General features: G+C 41.6%; 1 protein-coding gene across 2 annotated transcripts; it reads left to right on the top strand.

The window, feature by feature from the left end:
• Positions 1 to 6,774: 6,774 nt before the first annotated feature.
• palmda (palmdelphin a) lies at positions 6,775 to 19,972 on the top strand. Of its 2 annotated transcripts, none has more exons than XM_035422986.1 (9): positions 6,775 to 7,106; positions 11,878 to 11,981; positions 13,260 to 13,340; positions 13,626 to 13,756; positions 13,922 to 14,036; positions 14,485 to 14,509; positions 14,597 to 14,710; positions 16,131 to 16,979; positions 18,796 to 19,972. In XM_035422986.1, exons 2-9 carry the CDS (start codon positions 11,937 to 11,939, stop codon positions 18,807 to 18,809), a joined length of 1,374 nt encoding a protein of 457 aa, XP_035278877.1. In that variant the 5' UTR covers positions 6,775 to 7,106; positions 11,878 to 11,936; the 3' UTR covers positions 18,810 to 19,972. The 2 variants fall into 2 exon arrangements, with proteins under 2 accessions (XP_035278877.1, XP_035278878.1); XM_035422987.1 differs by having other exon boundaries at positions 6,776 to 7,106; positions 18,799 to 19,972.
• The last annotated feature ends 1,015 nt before the right edge of the window (positions 19,973 to 20,987 follow it).

Here is a 20,987-nt window from a genome sequence, read left to right as displayed (position 1 = left end):
GCAATCATCAAAGCATTCAACCCCATACCTTCCTTACTCACATATAGACATTACACTGCACACACACACACACACACACACACACACAAATTAGAACGTATATACATAATAAACACACTCTCAACCATTCATAAAAACACAGACAAATACCAAAACCTATGTTGGGAATATGTTAAAGGAAAGGCAGTTTAATGTTCCCAGAATGTATATGAAGGACAATATGGGCAGACGCCGTCATGTGGAGAGAGCCATTTGCGTCTGACGTTGGCAGCTCGCCCTTCCGGCTAAACTGAAAAGTGTCGTCGAAAACACGATGCCTTCGAAGGATAAAAGCGGAGAGACAGTGGGGGTGGGTGTGTCATATCTTGGCAGGGGCTCAACCGACAACCTAATCTCCCACTCCGAATGTTTCCCTAATTAAGGTTTTGTCACCTATTTGAGTCCCCTACTGGGAGCACCCGTCTGGGTTTTTGCTCTGCAGTGGGTAATGAAACTGGAATGGGGCTCAGATGGAGTAGCGGCTCCAACACCCGCCACGCTCAGACGCAAATTGACCCTGCCCGCTTGCATTTTCCACAACGCATTTACCCCAGCCCGGAGCTTTCTCTGCTTTCACGTTGGAAAACCTGTCGCCTGTCGTCATTTCAGCACATCACCACCTTCAATAAAGGATCTATTGTCGCACCTGGCCGACAAGAATTGAGCGTTTTCGTCAATTTGGGTGCCAGCTCGACTCAACTCAATTTAACAAGACACAAGAGAAGAGAATGAGAGGACTCAAATAATGTGAAGTGTCCCTCTTCTACTTCCCACTTACCAGGAAATGTGTAAAATTATTTTGACATAAACATGACCTTGCCGGGGAGTGATTCATTTTGCTTCTATTGTCAGATTGCATTTACTTTATGAATGGCGGATATCAGAACCTGGGTGTTTCCATTCTCTATATGGCATCTGGTTCTTTACTAACCATCAACAGCGTGTGAGGTGCAGGGCCATTTGATGTCCCAAACTTAGAGTGAGGTCATGGTATAGCAGCATCTGTTTGAATGCATTGCCATCTGCTGGTGAAAAACACAACAGGGAATATGGTGATATTTTTCACTTAATTACATCATGTAAGAATCAGAAAATTGCTGGACCAAATGATATTTGTATTTGTATTCATGTTATAATATTTTTCAAGCAAAGTTCTGATACACGAGATAATTCAATACACTTCAGATCATCACTCCAGGATTTTGGTAGACATATCTATGAAACTTAGTAAAACCAGCTTAATTAAACATGATTTATTTCGTAGAGAACATTTTTTCAAAAATATTATTTTACGTGGAGCCTTTTTGTTGTCTTTATGGAGTTATGTCAAACCAAAATGTTTTTCATTCATTTACCAGGTGATACATACCACTTCTAAGGCTGCAAGTGAATTGATAGAGATTAAGTTACAGGGTAGGATATTGGCAACATGGCTAAGAATTTGGCTGGGAATAAAAATGTAGCTAGTTCAAGTTTGATGTGTGGCGATGCTTTTTGCTACTGGTAATTAACAAAATTGGAAAATTAAAAAGAAAAAATAAACACTTCAAAGTGACAGTAAGAACTAGGCCAAGATATTATTGCTACCTATTAGATAATAGACATTAGACATGTCTGCATGCATGTTAAACATATGAATCAACCAATAAACATGAACACACACCCACACACATTCAGGTGCTTATCAGGAAAGATCCATATTTGCTTCTTTGTGGAGCATAATGTTAATTTGTTGCCATGGTAACAACACAACACATTTGTCTGATCTGTAATGAGGCTTTAATTCAACTGGAAATTTAGCTCCAATAAATGTGAGACACACCAAAGAGCATGCCCATAGGCATACAGGGCTTTTCCAAAGGACATTACTGACCTCTGGTGAAAGCTCCTCATGGTACTAGTGATGAAAATTGCATTTCGTTTCTTTGTAAAATGCCTTGTGTGGCCATTCCTTTTTGCATTACACACACTGTTTATTTTTATATTTTATGATACTGAGATCCATGCTTAATTGTGCCATCTTAATTATACCTTATTTGGCACATTTGATTTGGCCATTGATACTGTTGTTGTTGTTGGTGTTGTGTTGCGTCCTATGGTTTTGGCTTATTCTGGATCATGTTAATATCAACCATAGGTGGGACTTCTACAGGTTACAGAATGAGCTACAGCATTTCCCAGATGACAGATGACAGATCAGGAGATCTGTACAGGAGGGACTGTTCTGACACAATAATGTGTTTAGCACTGCTGTAATGGCATGTACAGAATCACATCCATTCTGCACCAGCCATGATGTGTTTCACACAGCTTCAACAAATGCCTCTCTTAGAAGGTAAGACCCAACAGCCAAGAATCCTAGTCAGCACTGGCATCAGATTTCAGAGTGGACTCTCTCTCAGTTCAGAGGACATATGTACTGTACTGGTTTTACTCATTTTCCTGGACAAAGTGATGAAAACTGTAGCTAAATTTTCAAATCCAAAATATAACATGGGGAACATTGCATATGTCATGCCCATTGAATGAAATGGAGAACTACATATCCATTTGAGAATTGACATTAATGTCTCAGGTTTTGGTAAAAATGTTGAAGGACAAATGTGATTGAAATACATATTGTACAAATAAAGGCTGACAACAATATTCACTTGGTATGACATGATAAGACCCTCATTGGTCCTCATTAACCTGTAAAATCTATGAATTCAGCAACTTTAAATTACTTAAAACTACTGCAACCATATTAAATTTTGCTTGAAACATGAACCCTGCATGATACATACATGATACATAATGGCACTTTTTATTTGACAATCGCTCCCTCACCACCTACTCTACCCAGCTCCTAGTATATGCCCTAGTACTCTCATGCCTGGACTATTGCAGGTCCTTTTTCACCAGCCTCCCTGTTTCCACCGCAAAAACCCCTGTAGCCCATACAGGACATAGATGCGTGACGTCTTCAGTCTTCCCAAGCGTACTTATGTCACTTCACTGGCTACCTGCTACAGTTCACATCAAGTTTACAGCCTTGGTACTAGCCTACAGGTCAGTGAATGAAATGGCTCCATCTTACCTCAATTCAACATGCAAACTATACAATCCAGCCAGATCTATCCGGACAGAAGTGGTCACGACAGTAGAATCATTGGCTATCTTCTAACACAGCCCAAAGACCCACCTCCTCTGACTGCATATTGCTTCCACTCCCATACAAACCCCATAGTACACCCTCCTTTTAAATTTTATGTTAGTTTTATTGCACCTCTTTTAAACCAGGAAGATCAATTAAGAACAAATTTGTATTTACAATGATAGCCTGGCAAGAGGCAGACAGCCTCTTGAGGGTAGAGGTGGGTGGTAATTTAGCAATTTAGCTAAATTGTACTAATTTATTTTATGGCATTTTTATGGTTTTAGGTCATATTTTCTTGGTTTTATGCTTCTCTTCTTGGGGCTTTATCTTCTTGGATGCACTCTGTATGCATTTAGTGTTTGTACTTTGGTTATTAGCATAGTTGCATTGTGATCATATATTTTTACTTGCTGATCTGGGAATGTTAGCCAGGTCTAACACTATTGCTCATATTAATGCACTTCTGCTTCCCTGTACTATATTCTCCCGCTGGATAGAAGCATCTGATAAATGAATATAATATAATGTATTGTAACTGTAATGACTGTTACTGTATTCTGCAGATAGTAAGTGTAATTTGGGCATGTCGGCCTATGACCTAACAAAAATTGCATGTCTAGGACTGAAAAACGTGACGAGGCCCAAGCTGAATGATAAGGAGGAGGCTGAAAAACAGAGGCATGGTGTGGTGCCACCATCACTGTGTGAGAGGACGATTTAATAAATGACCGAGAGGATTACCATAAAGGTGTCCCAAAATGGCTGCTCTCAGCACCCCCAGCTGTGTATTAATGCATGTCCCAGTAGATGACAATGGCAAGGCCCCTTTTTGTTCAGTTCATTTGCCATATTGACAGCAGGGCAAACAATGGCCAGGACTTGGGCACTCTCATGGACCAGACAAGGGCTTCTACCCCAGGGTTTGTCCTCCAGGTTAATGGTTGGGGTGTGGGTCCAGTGAACAATTAAGATGCATTTAATGCCACCATTAATCTGGGAAAGAGGGATACCATGGAAAGGAGAGATGCAAGTGCATTATGGACAAGTAGGTCAAGTAGGCCTGCTGAGACAAGGGTGTATTTTTGCATTGTGCTGCATTTGAGTGTACTGTATGCATTGAATGTAAGAGCCACCACCCTGATGTATGAATGTGCTAACACACACAATCAAATTAATCAATAAATCATTTTAAGGTATCACAAATCAGTGTGACAGCCAAGTGTGTCCTGGGGAAAAGCCAGGAAACAGACAAGGGCCCAGATCTAACACTCAGGCTCTAAACTGGACCGAATCCAGCTACCTCGACCCACCACACGATGCGGGCTCACACTTTGGCGTTATGTTTGAGACCACAGCTCGAGTCCCAGTGGCACGGGTCCCCATATATTCTGTATGTAATGTGACATAACTGCTTGTGAAAACACTGCCACAGTGCTGCGAAACTCTCACCTCTATTCTTTGTTTTTTTTTTTTGTACCTGAAGAGATTTAATTAAAAGTTAGACTGCTGTGAATGTCACATTGACAAATATGCCCTTGAAAGAGTGGGATCATATGCTGGATTCAATCACCATTTGTACTGACCTTGACTCACAGTTATATGCAACGTACTTTTACAGTTCAGAAAGTTCAGCCGATGAACGTCATCAATGAAAATATTGCTCACCATGAAAAATAAAACAGTGTCAGCTGTTATTTGCTAGTTATGGATGAATGTTAACACAATCCAGTAGGGGGGCAGAGTCTACTGGACTACTGTGAAATAAAAGCTTGGCAGAGAAGAGGTTTTCTGAGCTGGTATTCGCATGCTTAGCAGAACAATGGCCTTCACCTTTTCAATCGGAATCAGGTCTTCATATGCTTGCACACTGAGGGCCAAGGTCGGAGGAGAGGGTTAAGCAGCTGGCCTTGAGGTTTACATCTTCGGGGCCATTGTGGAGTGTAGTACTGCTTTCACTAGCCCTGTAGGGGCCCGCCATGTTGTCTTTCTGGCCATATTCATCCTGAACAGAAAAAGAACTTTAACCAAACGTTCCAAAATTTTCTGACATCTACCATGCAGAGAGAAACATTTCAGTCTCGGTGAGGAGTTTCCCTACAAACTACCTTTTACTGCTAACTTCACTTCACTGACCACAAAATTTTTTATAATACTGCTGCTTTTTAGCAGACAATGACACCATCAATATACAATTATTAATAAGAAATCATTGACTGTGTCACTAACCTGAAGCAAAATGGTTATTTAATGTTCCCCTAGCCTGTAAACACTGCATTTCTGTTATCGTCATGCAAATAGTATGCATGTTTGAGGTGAAAAACAGATTTGCTGATTTGGTGTTTCACTGACTCTCTGGTTCACGTAAATGTTCGTATTCTTCTGTCTGCACATGCCCAACCAGAGACCCACAGTAGACTAAGGGAGGTGAGGTTGTTTTTAAATTGTGGCCATTTATTACAGTTAACTGATAATTAAGAGTCTTGCCTGAGTGTTTAAAATTGTTCTTTAAGCAATAACAGGAGAGAGAGAGTTATTGGTGTAATAACAACACTGAATAAGTGCTTTTACACATTTAAGAGCAGCAGGGCACATACATTACAATACTTTCCCTCGAAGGCGAACACTAAAAATATCAGAAATAATCTCTGTGGTAGCTTGATTACTACAAATTTTGTACGTTCTTATATTGTTCATTTATTTTTGCTCAGAACTGGAAAATATTCATGTAATAAGCCTAGACTAGACTTTCAGCAGTTGTTTCCTGAGTGAGTTTCCAACAACAGACGGTGTGTAGGAAGCAGTGAATGTGAATAACTGAACAACCCAGGGGGACAACTATCTAATGGCATCCCCCACAGACTTTGAGCACATCATTAATTAGATGGTCGGCGGGAAATGTTTTAGAGTGGTGAGGGTCTCTTTTTTCAGACAAGAACAAGTAAACAGACTAGAGTGCAGTCATGTCTGACACCATCCTGCTCTCCATGACCTGTCTCCGTCTGATTTGTGACACTGTTTTCGTTTGATTAGCAGTTTTATGGGAGTATTCAAGCCCGTACGAGCTCATTTTGAGACCTAGTGGTGTATTTTTCTAAATGAATCTGACCAATATAACCACACACTAGTTAACTCCCCATAAAAAGCAAGCTATTTGAATTTTTGGAAATTACCATTATCTCCGTAACATAGATAAACCTGGTCCTGTGTTCAGCATGGTCAAATGTCCATTTGCACCACTTTTGTATTCAAAACAGTTCAAATAAATGGTCACCAATTTTCAAAAAATAACTTGCACACAGAACGTTGTATTTGTTTTTGTGGATTTGTGTGTGTTTGTATGTGTGGGTGTGTGCGTGTGCGTGTGTGTGGGGGGGGGGGGGGGGGGTCAACTGAAATTCAGTATTTTGGTGTGCATATAGCAGTATTCAGCCTCGTAAATCGCGTTGATAGCCTAGTATTCGTATTGATTTACCCCTTCACTCTTACAAAGTTATTGTACTCAGACAGTGTGGCGTAACGGCAGTGCCTTTGAGGTTAATTCGGAAGTAACTCGTTAATTGCCTGTCAAAGCCGTCTGCGCCTTTCTCCTAGGGGGTGTTGAGAGCTGTATGCTGCCAGTGGGATAAGGGGAATTTAGACCCCGACTTCTTGTGGTAAATTTATTTTGGTGAGAGATTTTTAGCAGGCGCACGACCGCACGGTGCGCCTGTAACAGACGCTGAAGGTGCCGAGGGGCTGTTTTAACAGGACACGCGACCTATATTCATTGGCCCAAGGGTAAGTTGTCAGTCATTGGCAACCCAGGCTCAACTGTCAGCCCACTGCAGGATACCTGAAGTGTCCGTTCTGAAATGAAGGGCTCCATGCTGCGCATTGGAAACTAAAACCCTCTTGGGCGCGCCAAACAAGACTGTCCCGCATACTCCTGGTGAGTATTCTGTTCTGTTTTGCGACTTTAACGCTGAGTATCAAAATAGATCCAGATTAATAGGAAAATATTCGGAATAACTCCGATTAGGACTAGTTTATCCTTAGGTGCGCACTCCAAATTACCTACACTTAGTGAGGGAATAGTTTTCTTATGGATTTCTACACTCTTTCAATGAGAAAAAATACATTTAGCCATTTACTGCGTGCCAAAACAAAAAACGAGAGGGAGTTCATCGGGTCTCTCATAATCTTATAATACCTTCAAACGTGCTTTCCGCCATCGGTCCAATCTGGACGCTCCTGGAAGTTTCCAAAAAGGGGTACGGGGTTTTAATTGCTTAATGACAGAATAGTGACATAGAAACATTTTCCACCGAATAATCACTTTAGTTATTTCATCGGGTGTTCATCGGGTCTCTCATAATCTTATAATACCTTCAAACGTGCTTTCCGCCATCGGTCCAATCTGGACGCTCCTGGAAGTTTCCAAAAAGGGGTACGGGGTTTTAATTGCTTAATGACAGAATAGTGACATAGAAACATTTTCCACCGAATAATCACTTTAGTTATTTTGCCTCTGTTCACAAAATAATAAAAATAACCATATCAGCATAATGACAAAATGTACTTTGTCTATGGAATATTTTACTTGGAATAGAAAGGTATTTAGCGAAACGGGAACAGGAGTTGCGAAGTAAACATGGGGACAATGCGCGAACTGCGTATGCACTTCTCAGTCTCTGCACATTTTTCGGTTATAATGAAGTGCATCCTCGCACAGCGTGGGCCTATACACTGTTCTCTGAATTAAAATGAGATTGGAAACTAGTGTATTAATTGTCATATAATGAGTCCATGTATACGAAAGACTGAACTGATAATGTTGTTTCGTTATTGTTGTGAGAGCAGATGCCTCATGAGATTTACTGCTAAAGCCCCAAGTGATTAAACGATTAGAGAGGACCTACTTCCGCAACGAAATCGTCAAATTTAAAGGTGCGTTCAGTTTGTGGCATCCAATGAAAGCTAACGTTAATTAAATATGTATTACAAGTAATGTTCATATTGATAAATGCAGCCTTTTTGTATTAAACATCAATCAAAGTATTATTATTATTATTATTATTATTATTATTATCAGTAGTTACGTTTATAGCCTGCTCCATTCAATGTGTCATTGGCCTAGAAAATTGAATGACTCTGCCGAGTAAGTATGCCGTCTGTAGCTACATTATGTCCCCAGGTCCCAGGTTGTAAAGACCTGGACCTGAAAGTGCAATATGCCGGATCATTCATGGTAGCCTAGTAACAGCACAGCTGTGTGCCCTGCTATTTTTACACAACCTCACTTGAGCCTGCCTCACCGTCTGATGGCTGCATGTCTGGTAATATTGCCTCTCGTAAAAGAGAAAACATCTTGTCGGATTGTAGGAATGAGAGAATGAGATATCCTGGGGGGAAAGGACTAAAACGTTCTTCCTTATGTTGTTACATGGTACTAAGAATGATTCTGCAGCTTGGAGCCCTCAACAGCTAGCTTGATTCCACAGAAGTGTGAGGAAACTGCTAACATAGAGCCACCCCACCTGCGCATACGTCCTCACCAGCACACTTCTAAACCCATATCCCGATCCATATACTTGCCCACTGCGTCTTTCACCCAGCACAGGGATTAACACTTCATACAAACTAAATTTCCTCATGACACTTTTGGTCATCTTCAGGACTGGACCACTGTCTGCACTGACTATAAGATTCAGCAGCAGCAATCACGTTCTTTGGCACAATTTAGAATTTTTAGACATTCATTTAATATGAATTTTACCATGTCAGTAGATTACAGATTGATTCATACGGCTATGGCCCTGTCACTTTTGTCCACATAGCGAGTGTCAGGAGATGCTCACATGGGCAGCAGGTTTGAGTATTTCAGTATGTTTGGGGAAAGTCTGGCAAGCTCATGGAAGCCACAGACCGTACAGTACTTGCTGACCTGCAGTTCATCCAAGGTTATGAAAAAGAACCTTGGCAGATTGAGAGGCATAAAGATCAGTTTACAACAGCATTAGCTACACCAGGTAAAACATGTACTAGAATCAACATATATAAGGAAATTGTATACATAAGAAACTAGGCGGCTGTGTGGTGAAAGGGGTCGGGAAACCAAAAGGTTGCAGGTTCATATCACTGTTGTTGAATCCTTGAGTGGGACATCTTTATTTTCTTAATTTCTTTTAGCAATACAATTGGAATAGAGCCTTGTGTTGACCTGATAATTGTTTTTAATATGAACAATCATAAACGTTTGTAAACATTTTTCACAAAAATGAAACTTTGCATGTACATGTAACCAGTCATGAACAATACATGAATTATGTCTTTTAAGTTGCCTTTTAAGTTTATTTTAAGTTGCCTTGTTGCCATAGCCAGTTACCATGGTTATAATTTCTATTATGTCTGTATGTGTATTTCCTATATTGATTGTACATTATATCAGTACAAACTTCATACTGCTCGGCACGTTTTCATTACACATGCTTCTTGGCCAGACCACAATGCCAAAAATAGCACGTTTTCAACTTATCTGATTAAATACAGATATTACATATTGAATTAAAATGGGGGAGGAGGAGGAGATCCTAAACTAAAGGCAGCCGGTCCACGCATTGCTAATAAGAAAGAGGCCCTACGTCTAAACCTCTGCTCCACCTCTCTGCTCCCCCTTGAGAGTAGACATATGCCCTCGCCCCCGATCTAAAGGACAGCTGTGGGGGGGGGGGCTCGCGCTACGTGTCCCGCGAGTCAGCATTCCGGGCGCAGCGCGTGGCCTCAAAGGCACGTCGGGACAGACAGGCCGACGGCGAGCGGGATGTTTTGTGTTTCACGCCGAAAGAAAGGAGAGGCAGCGAGCGCGCCGGTGTGCCCTTTGGCGAATAAAGGTCGCCGGTGTCAATGCGAAAGTCAGGCCTGTGCTAAAATTAACTCGCAAGGCTTTCGGCATAACGCGGTAAAATACGGTCTAATGCGGCTGCCGAGTTTTATAAGCCGTCTCCAAATGACTAAATGAATTATTTGCAGAAATCTAGTGTGTTAAAAACTTATTTCAGCTTTGTGTAGTGCCATGTTATCACTGATACCCTACATTGAGTAAGGTGCTTGAGGCACTGCTGTAGAGACAGTAGCACGCTACTGGCTGAAGGTCGGACTCTGTCCCTCTCTGAATGTGTCTGGTTGTGAGGCTTTCTGTGAAATTGCTCTTGCCCTCCAGTGACTTGAGTGACTGGGGTTGGGGGGAGGGAGAGAATCCAAGTGTCCTAGATCTAACAATTATCGCCAAATGAAGCCTGTCGGGCTATATAACGGCTGGAAGGGGTCCTGCTGTGGGGCGGCAGCAGTGACTGCCCGAAAGGCCGCCTCTGACAGCGCTGCCTATCCAGACTCTGACACCGTAGGTCACGCAGTGAAGGAGTCCTGTCGCTTTCTGCAAATCATGCTTTCTCTGCTCCCCGTGTCACCCCTGGCACTATTCCTGGGGTGCCTGGGGACTATCCCCCCTACTTAGATCAGTGACATTGCCTGTGTGGCATCTGCAGTATCAATGACTGCTCCCAGGGACCTTAACAAAGTCAATTACCTCTGTAAGCACTTCTGTCTGATGAATGGAATAGAATTACTGTTTAATATGCTTACCATCCTCTATTCAATTACAGCTGCACAACTTTTAGTAAAGGCATACAGAATCTTACTTATCCTTAAATGACAGTTTTATACAGTACTATAATTTTGTTTTATGTAAATATGTAAAACTACCCAAAGGCCTCCTCTTCATATTTTACAATCCCCGAATTCCAGTGTGGTCTCAGACTTCTTTATAAGTAGTTGTAAACCCATATTACACAGCATTGCTAGCACTTAAGTAAATAGCTTGATTATATTTTAATGATAAAATAATAAAGAAAAACGGTAGAAATACATATCCAACAGCAAATGTTTTCTGCTGCTGAAAATGGACCGTGTCCTTCAGATAAGAGTTTTATTTAAGTTTTATTTATTTAGTGTTTTATATTTTTTAATCAAAAACACTACAGTGTGATTAGTTCTTAACATGAAGAACAATTTTGTAATAGTTCATTTGGCATAAAAAATCTCCGAAGTCCCATTGTATCATCCACAAGACCTGCCAGCAACATGATCCTTTCTCATAACTCATAGCTGTTATTTGAATGCCCTCTAACACCAAGTCCATGGTTTCACCTTTAAGCTTTTGCTTCTGTGTGGAAGTCAAAATGGATGCCGCTTAGTTGCAGTCACTTAGTGATAATGCTTTTTTTAAAATGACAACAGCGTTAATAGATACTGCATGACGTTGACAGTTCCTTTCTGGTTCTTCCTGTACTATTAATATATCACTTAGCGGTGGTCAACTCTTGGCACCCTGGTAATCAGAACCAAGCCAAGCCAGAGTGTGGGAGAATCTCTAGAAGTACGCAGTGGCCTCTTTCTCTTCTTTGGAAAGAGATTGCACCAGCATCACTACCTGCCATTTAGCGTCACGCAATAAATAAAAATAACAGACCGCAGTTTTATCACCCAGCACGTTCAACCTATCCTTGGAAAAGCTTTGCGGCGGGCATGTGACATGCAATGCATCCTGGAGCCATGCGGTCTGTTCCAGCTATTTGAGTCAGCAGCCGTCGGTACCCTCCCCCCTGCCCAGAGCCAAACTCCGGTCAAACGTGGCTGTTTCTCCCGTCTCCCTGACACCGCAGACTCACCGCAGACAACTGCACATCCTCTTCAGCTGTCCTCTCACTGACCGTGGACCACCATGGAGGAGGCGCAGCTACTGAAAGAGCGACTTCAAGCCATCACGGTAAATTAGACCAGAATACTCTTTACCAGCTCACTAGCGGTCTTGGGACTTTAAAATGTTGAAAGCCACACAGTTACATTAATAAGCTTTCATAGCCAGTTGTGGTCACTCAGTTTAGAGTGTAGTAAGCAAAGCAAAATAAACCACACAGCATTCCGTTCCTGCCTTCTGTTTGTGGTAATAAGCATTTAATATATTTCTGTGAATTATTATTAATATTGAGAAATAGTGTTAGGTGTGAAATGTTATGACTGCACTGATTTATTAATAATGTTATGATTTGTTACGTGGAGCTTAACGCAGTGTTTAACAAAGTTTAATGAGGTGCTTGTTTTATGCTTTGAACAAGTACAGTTCACTACTTTTTGGGGAACACATTCTATTGTTTTCAGGTTTGTGTCATTTCTCCTGCAAACCCGATAGTTCCGCTTCAAATAGGTGAAGGACAGAAATGTGCTTGTAGTATAGACGGACTTTTCAGTGCCCATTTTTAAAGGTCTAGACAAAAGTAAGGGCCAGCTGTTCTTGCCGCTTGTGAATTCCCTGTGAAAATATTAATATTAGTTTTAAACATTAACGTTGTAGCGCTCGCATTTTGTCCTGAGGGAGCACAGTGCGGCACTCACTGATGTAAGGTAGACATGTATCACTTTACTCTTAGTCTGTGTTTTGCAGGGATCGTGTCACAGCTATTAACAGGAAACAATGAGTAAGCGATAAGGTCACATGGCAAAAAAAGTCTGTGTTTTAGTCTTGTAATGAGGCTTAAAATGTAATTTCATTCTGTCAAGTGGAAAATATTAGCTTGTTTTAAGTAACTTTTTGCTTGACTAGTGAAATTGTCTTACCCCATTGGAAAATCGAGAAAAGAATCAAACTCTCACCTTGCTGACAATCTGACTGTCTTATTTAGCAAAAACGTAATACAACAAGTGACGTCTGTAGTTTTTTGGCTGTTTTTGCGTAAAAGCAAACCATTTAACATCCAAAACACTACACGAACCTGCCTTGCAAAAGAACCACTTGCTTTCTTGATACATCCAAGCTTTGCTTGGGTTGATTTTCAATATTGACTTTTTCAATAGGGCTGTCAGGGCAGATTCTGGTGTCATGATGCAGTCTCCTATGGATAACCTTGCTCAGTGCTTCTGGCAGCACACAATTTGAGGTTGATTATAGTAGCCATTTCAAATGGTGGTTTGATGTAGACTATTGCCTCATTTTCAGAAAGGCAATATGTTGTCTGTTTACTTTCTGTGTATGTATGCATTTCTTCAGGAAAAGAGAAAGATTCAAGAGGATATTGCCAAAAAAAGGACAGAAATTGATGAGGAAAAGTTAAAGCTTCAATACTTAAAGGTGGGGTTTTTAAAAAGAATGCCATTTTTATTTAAGAGAAACAAGCAAGTCTTATTTTGTTACCACACAATATCAACAACTTACATTCAATGAATATTAAGGCTGTTTTCCAACTGTATATGTTAGTGATATTCTTTGTGTAGTGCATGAAAATAATATTATTTAAAAGAATTGATCATTTGTATATTTAGATAAAGTTGAATTGCCCGATATAATGTTGAGTTGTGTGGTGTGTGTATAGTATATTATGGCGGAGTTGACCATGTGCATCCATCGTCCAATCAGAAAAAAGCACTACGGGAGCAGTGGCTCCAGGATGGTCTGAGTGTCCAGAGTTCACAGGAGTTGGAAGCCAGGAGACTGCAGGCCCAGGGCCACCAGCAGCAAGCCAGACTACTGCAGATCAACATTCAGAGGTAACCCAGACCTGAGGTTAAACTGCACTGCTGTGTTTCCATTCACTGCTTTTCCATAAGACTGAATGCATGTCTTTAGAAAGTCAAATCCTCATTTTGGCTCTGACCCAGGATGCTCTACAGTGTCGCATTGTAACAGCGTCATGCTCAATGTGTCACGTGTAGGATGGAGGAAGAAGTTGAGGCCCTGGAGAGGCAGGAGATGGTGATTTCAAAAAACGAAGGTTTTATCCTGAAACGACTGAAAGCCATTGAGAAATCTCCCGAAGACATAATAAAGGTATTCATGTATTGTCAAATACTACATCTGCTCCTATTGCCTCAATTACTATAAGTACCAAAAGTAACAGTAGTGGTAATAGTGGGGTTAATGCAAAATAATCCACTTTAAAATAATCTGTACTTTTGGAGATTTACTTTATATCATTTACTTGCGGTATATAGATTGATTTTCATTGACAGTTTAAATGAGGTTGTGGTGCCCGTGGCTGTCTCAGTAATTGCAGACTGTAAATAGCTCTGCTCAGCAGCTGGTTAATTGAGGGGCTGTCCCATAGATGCCACCTATTTCAATGGGAATTTGAATGTGTTATTGAAGATGTTCCTTTGCTTTGACCTGTGTTCTTTCCTTGTTTTGTATAAACTGGTACGAAATTGTATTTCAGTCTATTTTTTCTTGTCATCAAAACATATTTTTTCTTCTGTTTTGTTCATCTCTTTCATCACAGGAAGCAAAGGCTGATGTCAAGAAAGGTAAAACCAAATTTGTCTATTACTGTACTTCCCGCCATTAAGGTTGTACTTTAAAACAGGCTAAAAGAAACATTTTTTATCTTGCAGAGCCAGCCCAGGGTGTTTATTCTGCAATTCCATACATCCCAAAATCTTACAAATCCCCAAACCTGAAGAAACAGAAAAGTACGGACCTAGAAGTCAAGGATTCGACTAAAAAAAGTAATGCATCATCATCCTTGCAATATAATATTTTTTTAAATGAATGAATGATTTTATTTTTTAAAGCTTAAACTAAAGCCAGTTTTCTGTAAACAAAAACAGAAAACTGAATGAAGAGTCCTGTGTGGAGCAGCATTAATGATAAATCTTTAGAAAAACTCACCTGTGTTTGTTTTACGGGTTCAATTAATATGCCAAATGAGGCTGGTGAAGGTATCAGCAGGAATTCGAATAGCATTATTTGGTCGCCTTGAGTTCTCCAATCTGTTTAACTGAGCATGAAATGTTTTTCTTACACATAATGTGAGCCTGCTGGCTCCATTTGGATAATTCAGGGTAGTTTGACTGTTGAACTATTGTGAACATAAGTACAAATGGTTCCAACTGTAACAAGCCCCTTATCCACAAAAAGCTGTAGAGCTTCTGAGGTCATTTGAAGGCAAAATTTAGGCAAATAAAATAAAAACTACAGTTGTAATTTCACAAACTGGATCTGCCCATTCACACTGTCCATCACCCTGCATCATTTCATGTAGGCCTATTATCTTTCAGCCAAACTTACTTAATGCTTCCCCGGAATGAGTAGGAGTTGAAGGTTACTACGGTACAACCCAGACAGAGCATCACCAGAGAAGATACTCAGCAACTGGTGATGTCTATGGGTTACAGACTTCAAGCAGTCCTTACAGTATATAGAAAGGATATGCGACAAGTACTAAACGTGATTATTTTCATTTACAAAAACCCTGAAATGGGGGGGGCTGAGTTTAAAAAGTGCTGTAATTTCTACATGGTGAAACCAAAATAAAAGCTGAGAATGTGCATTAACCACATTTGATTACAAATCTAAAATTGTGGAGTACGAAGCCAAAATCAAGAAAAAATGTCTTTGTTCCAAACATTATGAAGCTCACACACGGACACACATAACGTTGTGTAATATACTTTGCTTCAGACCTCTTGTGACTGATCTCATAGGATGAGATCATTCCCTTCAAAGCTTCTGCTCTCTCTGGTCACTAATAGGTTGGCCTTTACAACCGTTATGGCCTTGTACCTGTGCATTTGCATGAGAAAGTGTTTTTACATCAAACTTTCTAAGTTTTCCATTCTATGAGTCCTATATGATTAAATGCATTACATAATGTAGTCCACCTCCACATTATTGGTGTGGCCAGAAGACAGATATATGAACAAATGCTGTGTGATTATGTAATTACATCAGAACATAATGCTGTTGAGAATGTAATGTCAGTTAGAACACAGTGTCACAGTCACAGTGAAGGTCACAGTACATGCCAACTGTTTATGTTTAAAGTTGAAAGTTGGCACTTAGCCGCCTAATGTAAAATGTAATCTCTGCTGACACATTGTGCATGCAGCCATTGGTGATGGTTTAACAGCTGCTTGTCCCTCACAGGCCTGTTTGCCATGGAAATCAATGTCCAGAAGAACCTGCGGACAGGGGAGAGCCAGGTCCTGTCCACGGCAGCAGTCACTGACCGGGAGTTCCAGCAGAAGGGCATCAAGGTCTACGACGATGGGAGGAAGTCCATCTATGCCCTTGGCTCAGAGGGCCAGGTCCTCCCAAACAAAGTGGACAACCTCACCCCGGCGGAGGTAGAGGAACTTCTGAGGAAGGCCACGGTAAGGAAGTCCAAGGCAGGGCAGGAGCACCACGAGCCCAGCTCCTATAGCAGCCGCAAGAAGTTTGAGCCGGGGCAGGCGAGCCAGGGGCTTCATGGGCTCCAGGAGCCTCACCAGAGGACCCCTCCAGAGCTCTGTTACATGCGGTCTGAGGGGGAGGCAAGGCCTCTGGCACCACACGTTCCGCGCCCCACCAGAGGCAGGCCGGACACCACGAATGGCTGCAGCCATTTCTCCAATGGCTACGAAACGGGGTCGACAAAGAATGGGCAGAACAGCAGGCAGGCCCCCTACCTGGAGCACAGGGAGGATTACAGACTGGCACCATTTGAAGATTCCAAATGCAGGAGCAGGAAGTCGGCAATAGCTCACTCTGACAACTCCAAAGTCAGCGTCCTGAACGCCACGCCGATCAACATGGACTCAACGGAGCCCGTGACCATGATCTTCATGGGATATCAGAGAGTGGACGACCCCGACGAGGGTAACCAGCAGGGGCTGGGCTACGAGGGGGCGATTCGGGCTGAGCTGGTGGTCATCGACGACGAGGACGACGAGAGCCATGACCCACAGTGGTCACACCAACCGGATGGCAACCATGCCTACAGCAACCTCGGAACAGGTCAGTACCTGGCAAAAGGCAACTGCAATGCAAACAACACGGCCTCTTGCAGGGCCTCAGTACAGTTTCGGGAGTACGGGTACAGGCCGTGCCGGTACTCTGACTGGGAGATGGATGAGGACGACACCAAAGGTAGCAAAAAGCGAAAAAACAGAAACAGACATTGCTGCTTGTTAATGTAGTCCGTCAGTTGCTAACCACTTTCCTGGCATGGCAACCATCTCAGTATTTTCTCACGAGCTGGCAGCTTGTGCAATGCATGTTGACAATACTCACCCACCTGTGTGCGCTTTACTTCCTCCATGTCTCAATGCATGTGTAATACTGATCCAACAATAATTACATGTTGTGTTGACAAACAAGATGGTAAGCTCCATACAATTAGCGCTGAAAGTACTGTCTCCCTACCAGCGAAGCTGAAATGATTTAATTTGATCAATCATTATGAGTGCTGATGAAGGGGAGGGGCCAAGGGTAGTAATGCTGGTGGCAATGGATGTAAGGCTCTTGGGTCTGGCTCTTTATGAATATTCATAAACTGTAGTTTAGACCCAAAAACCACAGTTACCAAGGAGAGCATCATAAACTAAGACAGCTGAGTGGATGGAAGAAACAAAGCTGCCCATCTGGTTAGAAGAAATAATCTGTGCTCAAACACAACTTTGAGCACTGCTTGTACATGTGTTACACATTTCTTCCATTTAATCCCAAAGAATTTATATAAGCATGGGAAATATTTGCTTCATAGACCTTTTTATAGACAATTTTATTAGTCATGTACAGTATAGGTGCAGAAATAAACTGAGAAGGTACTAAATTGAACTCTACCTCCATCTAGTGGCTGAAATACACATATGATTAGTTCAGACTACATTCCTGTGCAGCTGTGGAGCAAATATTTCCAGTTCACTATCTTGGATTGGACTTACATTAACTTTTCTGTGTATTTTCTGAATTATCCTTCATGCTGTAACTTCATTTCAAAGCTGTTGTTTTGTTTGCACTTACAAAAATGTGCATGCTTGCTTGCATCTTCTTTTGTAACCATAGCCGTTCTGACTTCCATAAAATAACCAGTGTTTTTTTCTGCCGTGTGTGTGGGTGTGTGTGTGAGAGCAGTTTGTTTTTAATAAATGCTTGCAGAACATTCACCTTTGCTCTTTTAATGCCTTGGAATATTTGCAAACCAGATTTTGGATGTTGAAACATGTTTAAGACACCATCATTGATGAACTTGTACTTCTACTTAAACATGGTTGTGCTCCAATGTCTCATTGTAATCAGGATTCAGATCACACCAGAATGTATGGGAATACATTTAATTCACTCAGATAAAGCAACTTGTTATTAACTATGATTATTATGTTAGTGTACTGTAATATTGGGTGCCAGATCACAATCACACACAGACACCAAAGTAAATGTGCACACCTTTTTACTATTTCATTAGTAAATTGTTACATATGGCTGACCAGGCATCATGAACTTATTAACGGACGAAGACACATATGCATGAATTTTTATGAATGAGGATATCACAATGTTGGTCAGTCACCATTGGAATGGTCTAGCATACACAATAACATATCCTATGCACAAGTATATTAAGTTGACCCACCAATAGAGTGTCCCTTGAACCTGCATTTATGACAGTACCACTTTCCTCAAGTGTGGTTTTCACCCTTGTACATCATTAGCAATGTTTATCCAGGAACTGAACAACAGATCTGTAGCTTGATTTTGGTCAGGCAGAATTAGTGTCAGCAATTGTTATGGGAGACAAGTGGTCATCTGTCTTTTTCTCCGGTGTTTAAAGCAGGAATTGAATGAGCCAGCTGCACAGCATGACCTGCAAGCAACATGGTGTACAGTACCTGGCGTACAGACTCCACAAAATGAAAGTCAAGACATTATGCCCATCGGAACAACCTTCTGCAAACGAGACCTTCCTCGCCACCCCCCACTTGGAGGACTGCTTTATTCAAACATGTCACAGTGATGACAGGTTGAGTTTGTCCATGCAGCCTCCTCAGTCTACCCTACCGTCCCCCACCTGGTTGTCCCAGAATCTATCCCCACTCACATTTGTGCACCCAGGTCAGCACACAATTAAAATCTTTTTTAAAGAATATAAACAAATAATAAATTTCAATGGACAGACAGTGATACTACGGCAGACAGGCATATAGAGAGACAGACGGACAGACACAGGCATGTGTACATTCACGCAATACAACAAAGAAAACTGGCAAGCACAGAGCATTACTTTGAGATGAAGAGTGTTACTGTCAGGAAGAGTTACTGTCAATCAGGAAGAACACATAAGTACTTTCATACAAAACAAAAGACTTAACTACTGAGTGCAGAGGGGGTTTTGCAGAGTATAAGACTGATTCTAAATCCTGGCCAGTCTCAGCACGTGCCTCCAACCCCATGGCCCTCCAACAAATTACTTACAGAAGACAGCTGTCGAGAGATTTCAAATCCAGACCAGCACTGAATTAGCAGCTCAGTCATAGTTCATTAATGAAGAACTCCTTAAAAACGGATTAGCCAAGCCCAGGAACTGAGACCAGCACAGACAATGGGTCAGCAGGTCCAGGACAAAGAAGCTACTGTGAGCCAAGCATGCATGGGAACTATACAACATGTTAAGTATTTGTTTCCAAAAATGGCCATTGTACAAAAACTTAATGAATGAAAATGTGATCAAAAACCAGGTTACCATAATGTCAGATCTAAAGCTGTTTTTGGAGGGGATAATAGCATATCTTTTTTCGTGCCATTTTGCTGCTTTTAAAATGAATGTGCCATACAAATGTTTAGATAAATCTCTTCTTTGTGTGACTCACACTGAATAAGTGCCTTTGAAAACTGCTTTTTAAGCTGCTATCTCAGTTTTGCAAGTATTTTACCACTGTGCACTTTATGTAACTGCTATTAGTTCACAAATCAGCACCACAGCATTCATTAATGCCAGAGTAATGCAATGTATACTAAAATTCAATAAAGTGATCCTGGTTATCTCGCAGATATGCTCCTGTAGGTTTGTTAACATACACCATGCACAAGATGTGAATGCAAATATTATTCTACAGGTTAGACTGATTCAGGTTCTCCTTCAACTGATGGCAGCGGTTAATTGTACCGCAAATTGTACTCAAGTATTTAATTCGGAACCAAAAATAAACACGCACAAATGATGGCTGATCAACATGCCAGACACCACTGAAATGCATTATACCTGCTGTACTACCAGGTGGCCTGGAGCCATTGTTTTTCCTTCCCCTATTCCCTGTTGGCCGGTGTCCCACAATGCTTGTTGCTTGGTCCTCCCTTCTTCTCTCTGTCACACTTGGCCCAGGTATCTCTGAGCATGGTATGTCACAGCATTGCTATGCTCAATGCTGAGGACATTCGGTTCTCATTCTCATTTTCTTCCCCCGACACCCAAAGCGCAGGTGTATTTCTCTGCAGACCTGGCTGACATCGCAGAATGGATGTCTACCCACCGCCTGAAGCTCGGCCTGCAGAGGACAAAACTCCTGTACCTTCTGGCTAAGGGTTCCCTGTGGATTGATGCTTTAATCACTTTCAAACCAGTCCCCACAGTGTCTCCCTCTCACTCAGCTAAGCATCGTGGTGTGAGCCTGGTCGACCAGCAGAGCTTCTGGAGACACATTGTAGCAACGACCTGGTCCTGCAGATTTTGCATTCACAACCTTAGGAGAGTCCACCACTTCCTCCCCCAAGAGACTGCACAGTTACTCATCCAAGTCCTCATAACTTTTCGTCTTGACTACTACAGACAACAAACACCCTTCACTCACTCTCAGTGGCTGCCTGCATTAAGCTTAAATCACTTGCACTGGCAGACCAAGCTGTGAATGTTACTGCCCCTTTCTATCTTAAGCCAATGATTACACCGTACACTCGGACCAGAGCTCTTTTCCCAGCATCCTCTCGCCAGCTGCTTGTCTCATCTGTCCAAGCATCCAGCAGCTGCTC

Source organism: Anguilla anguilla, chromosome 6, assembly GCF_013347855.1.
Source record: "Anguilla anguilla isolate fAngAng1 chromosome 6, fAngAng1.pri, whole genome shotgun sequence".
NCBI classification, from domain to species: domain Eukaryota; kingdom Metazoa; phylum Chordata; class Actinopteri; order Anguilliformes; family Anguillidae; genus Anguilla; species Anguilla anguilla.
Note: the sequence above shows the minus strand (reverse complement) of the source record. Positions and strands in the feature narration are given on the sequence as shown.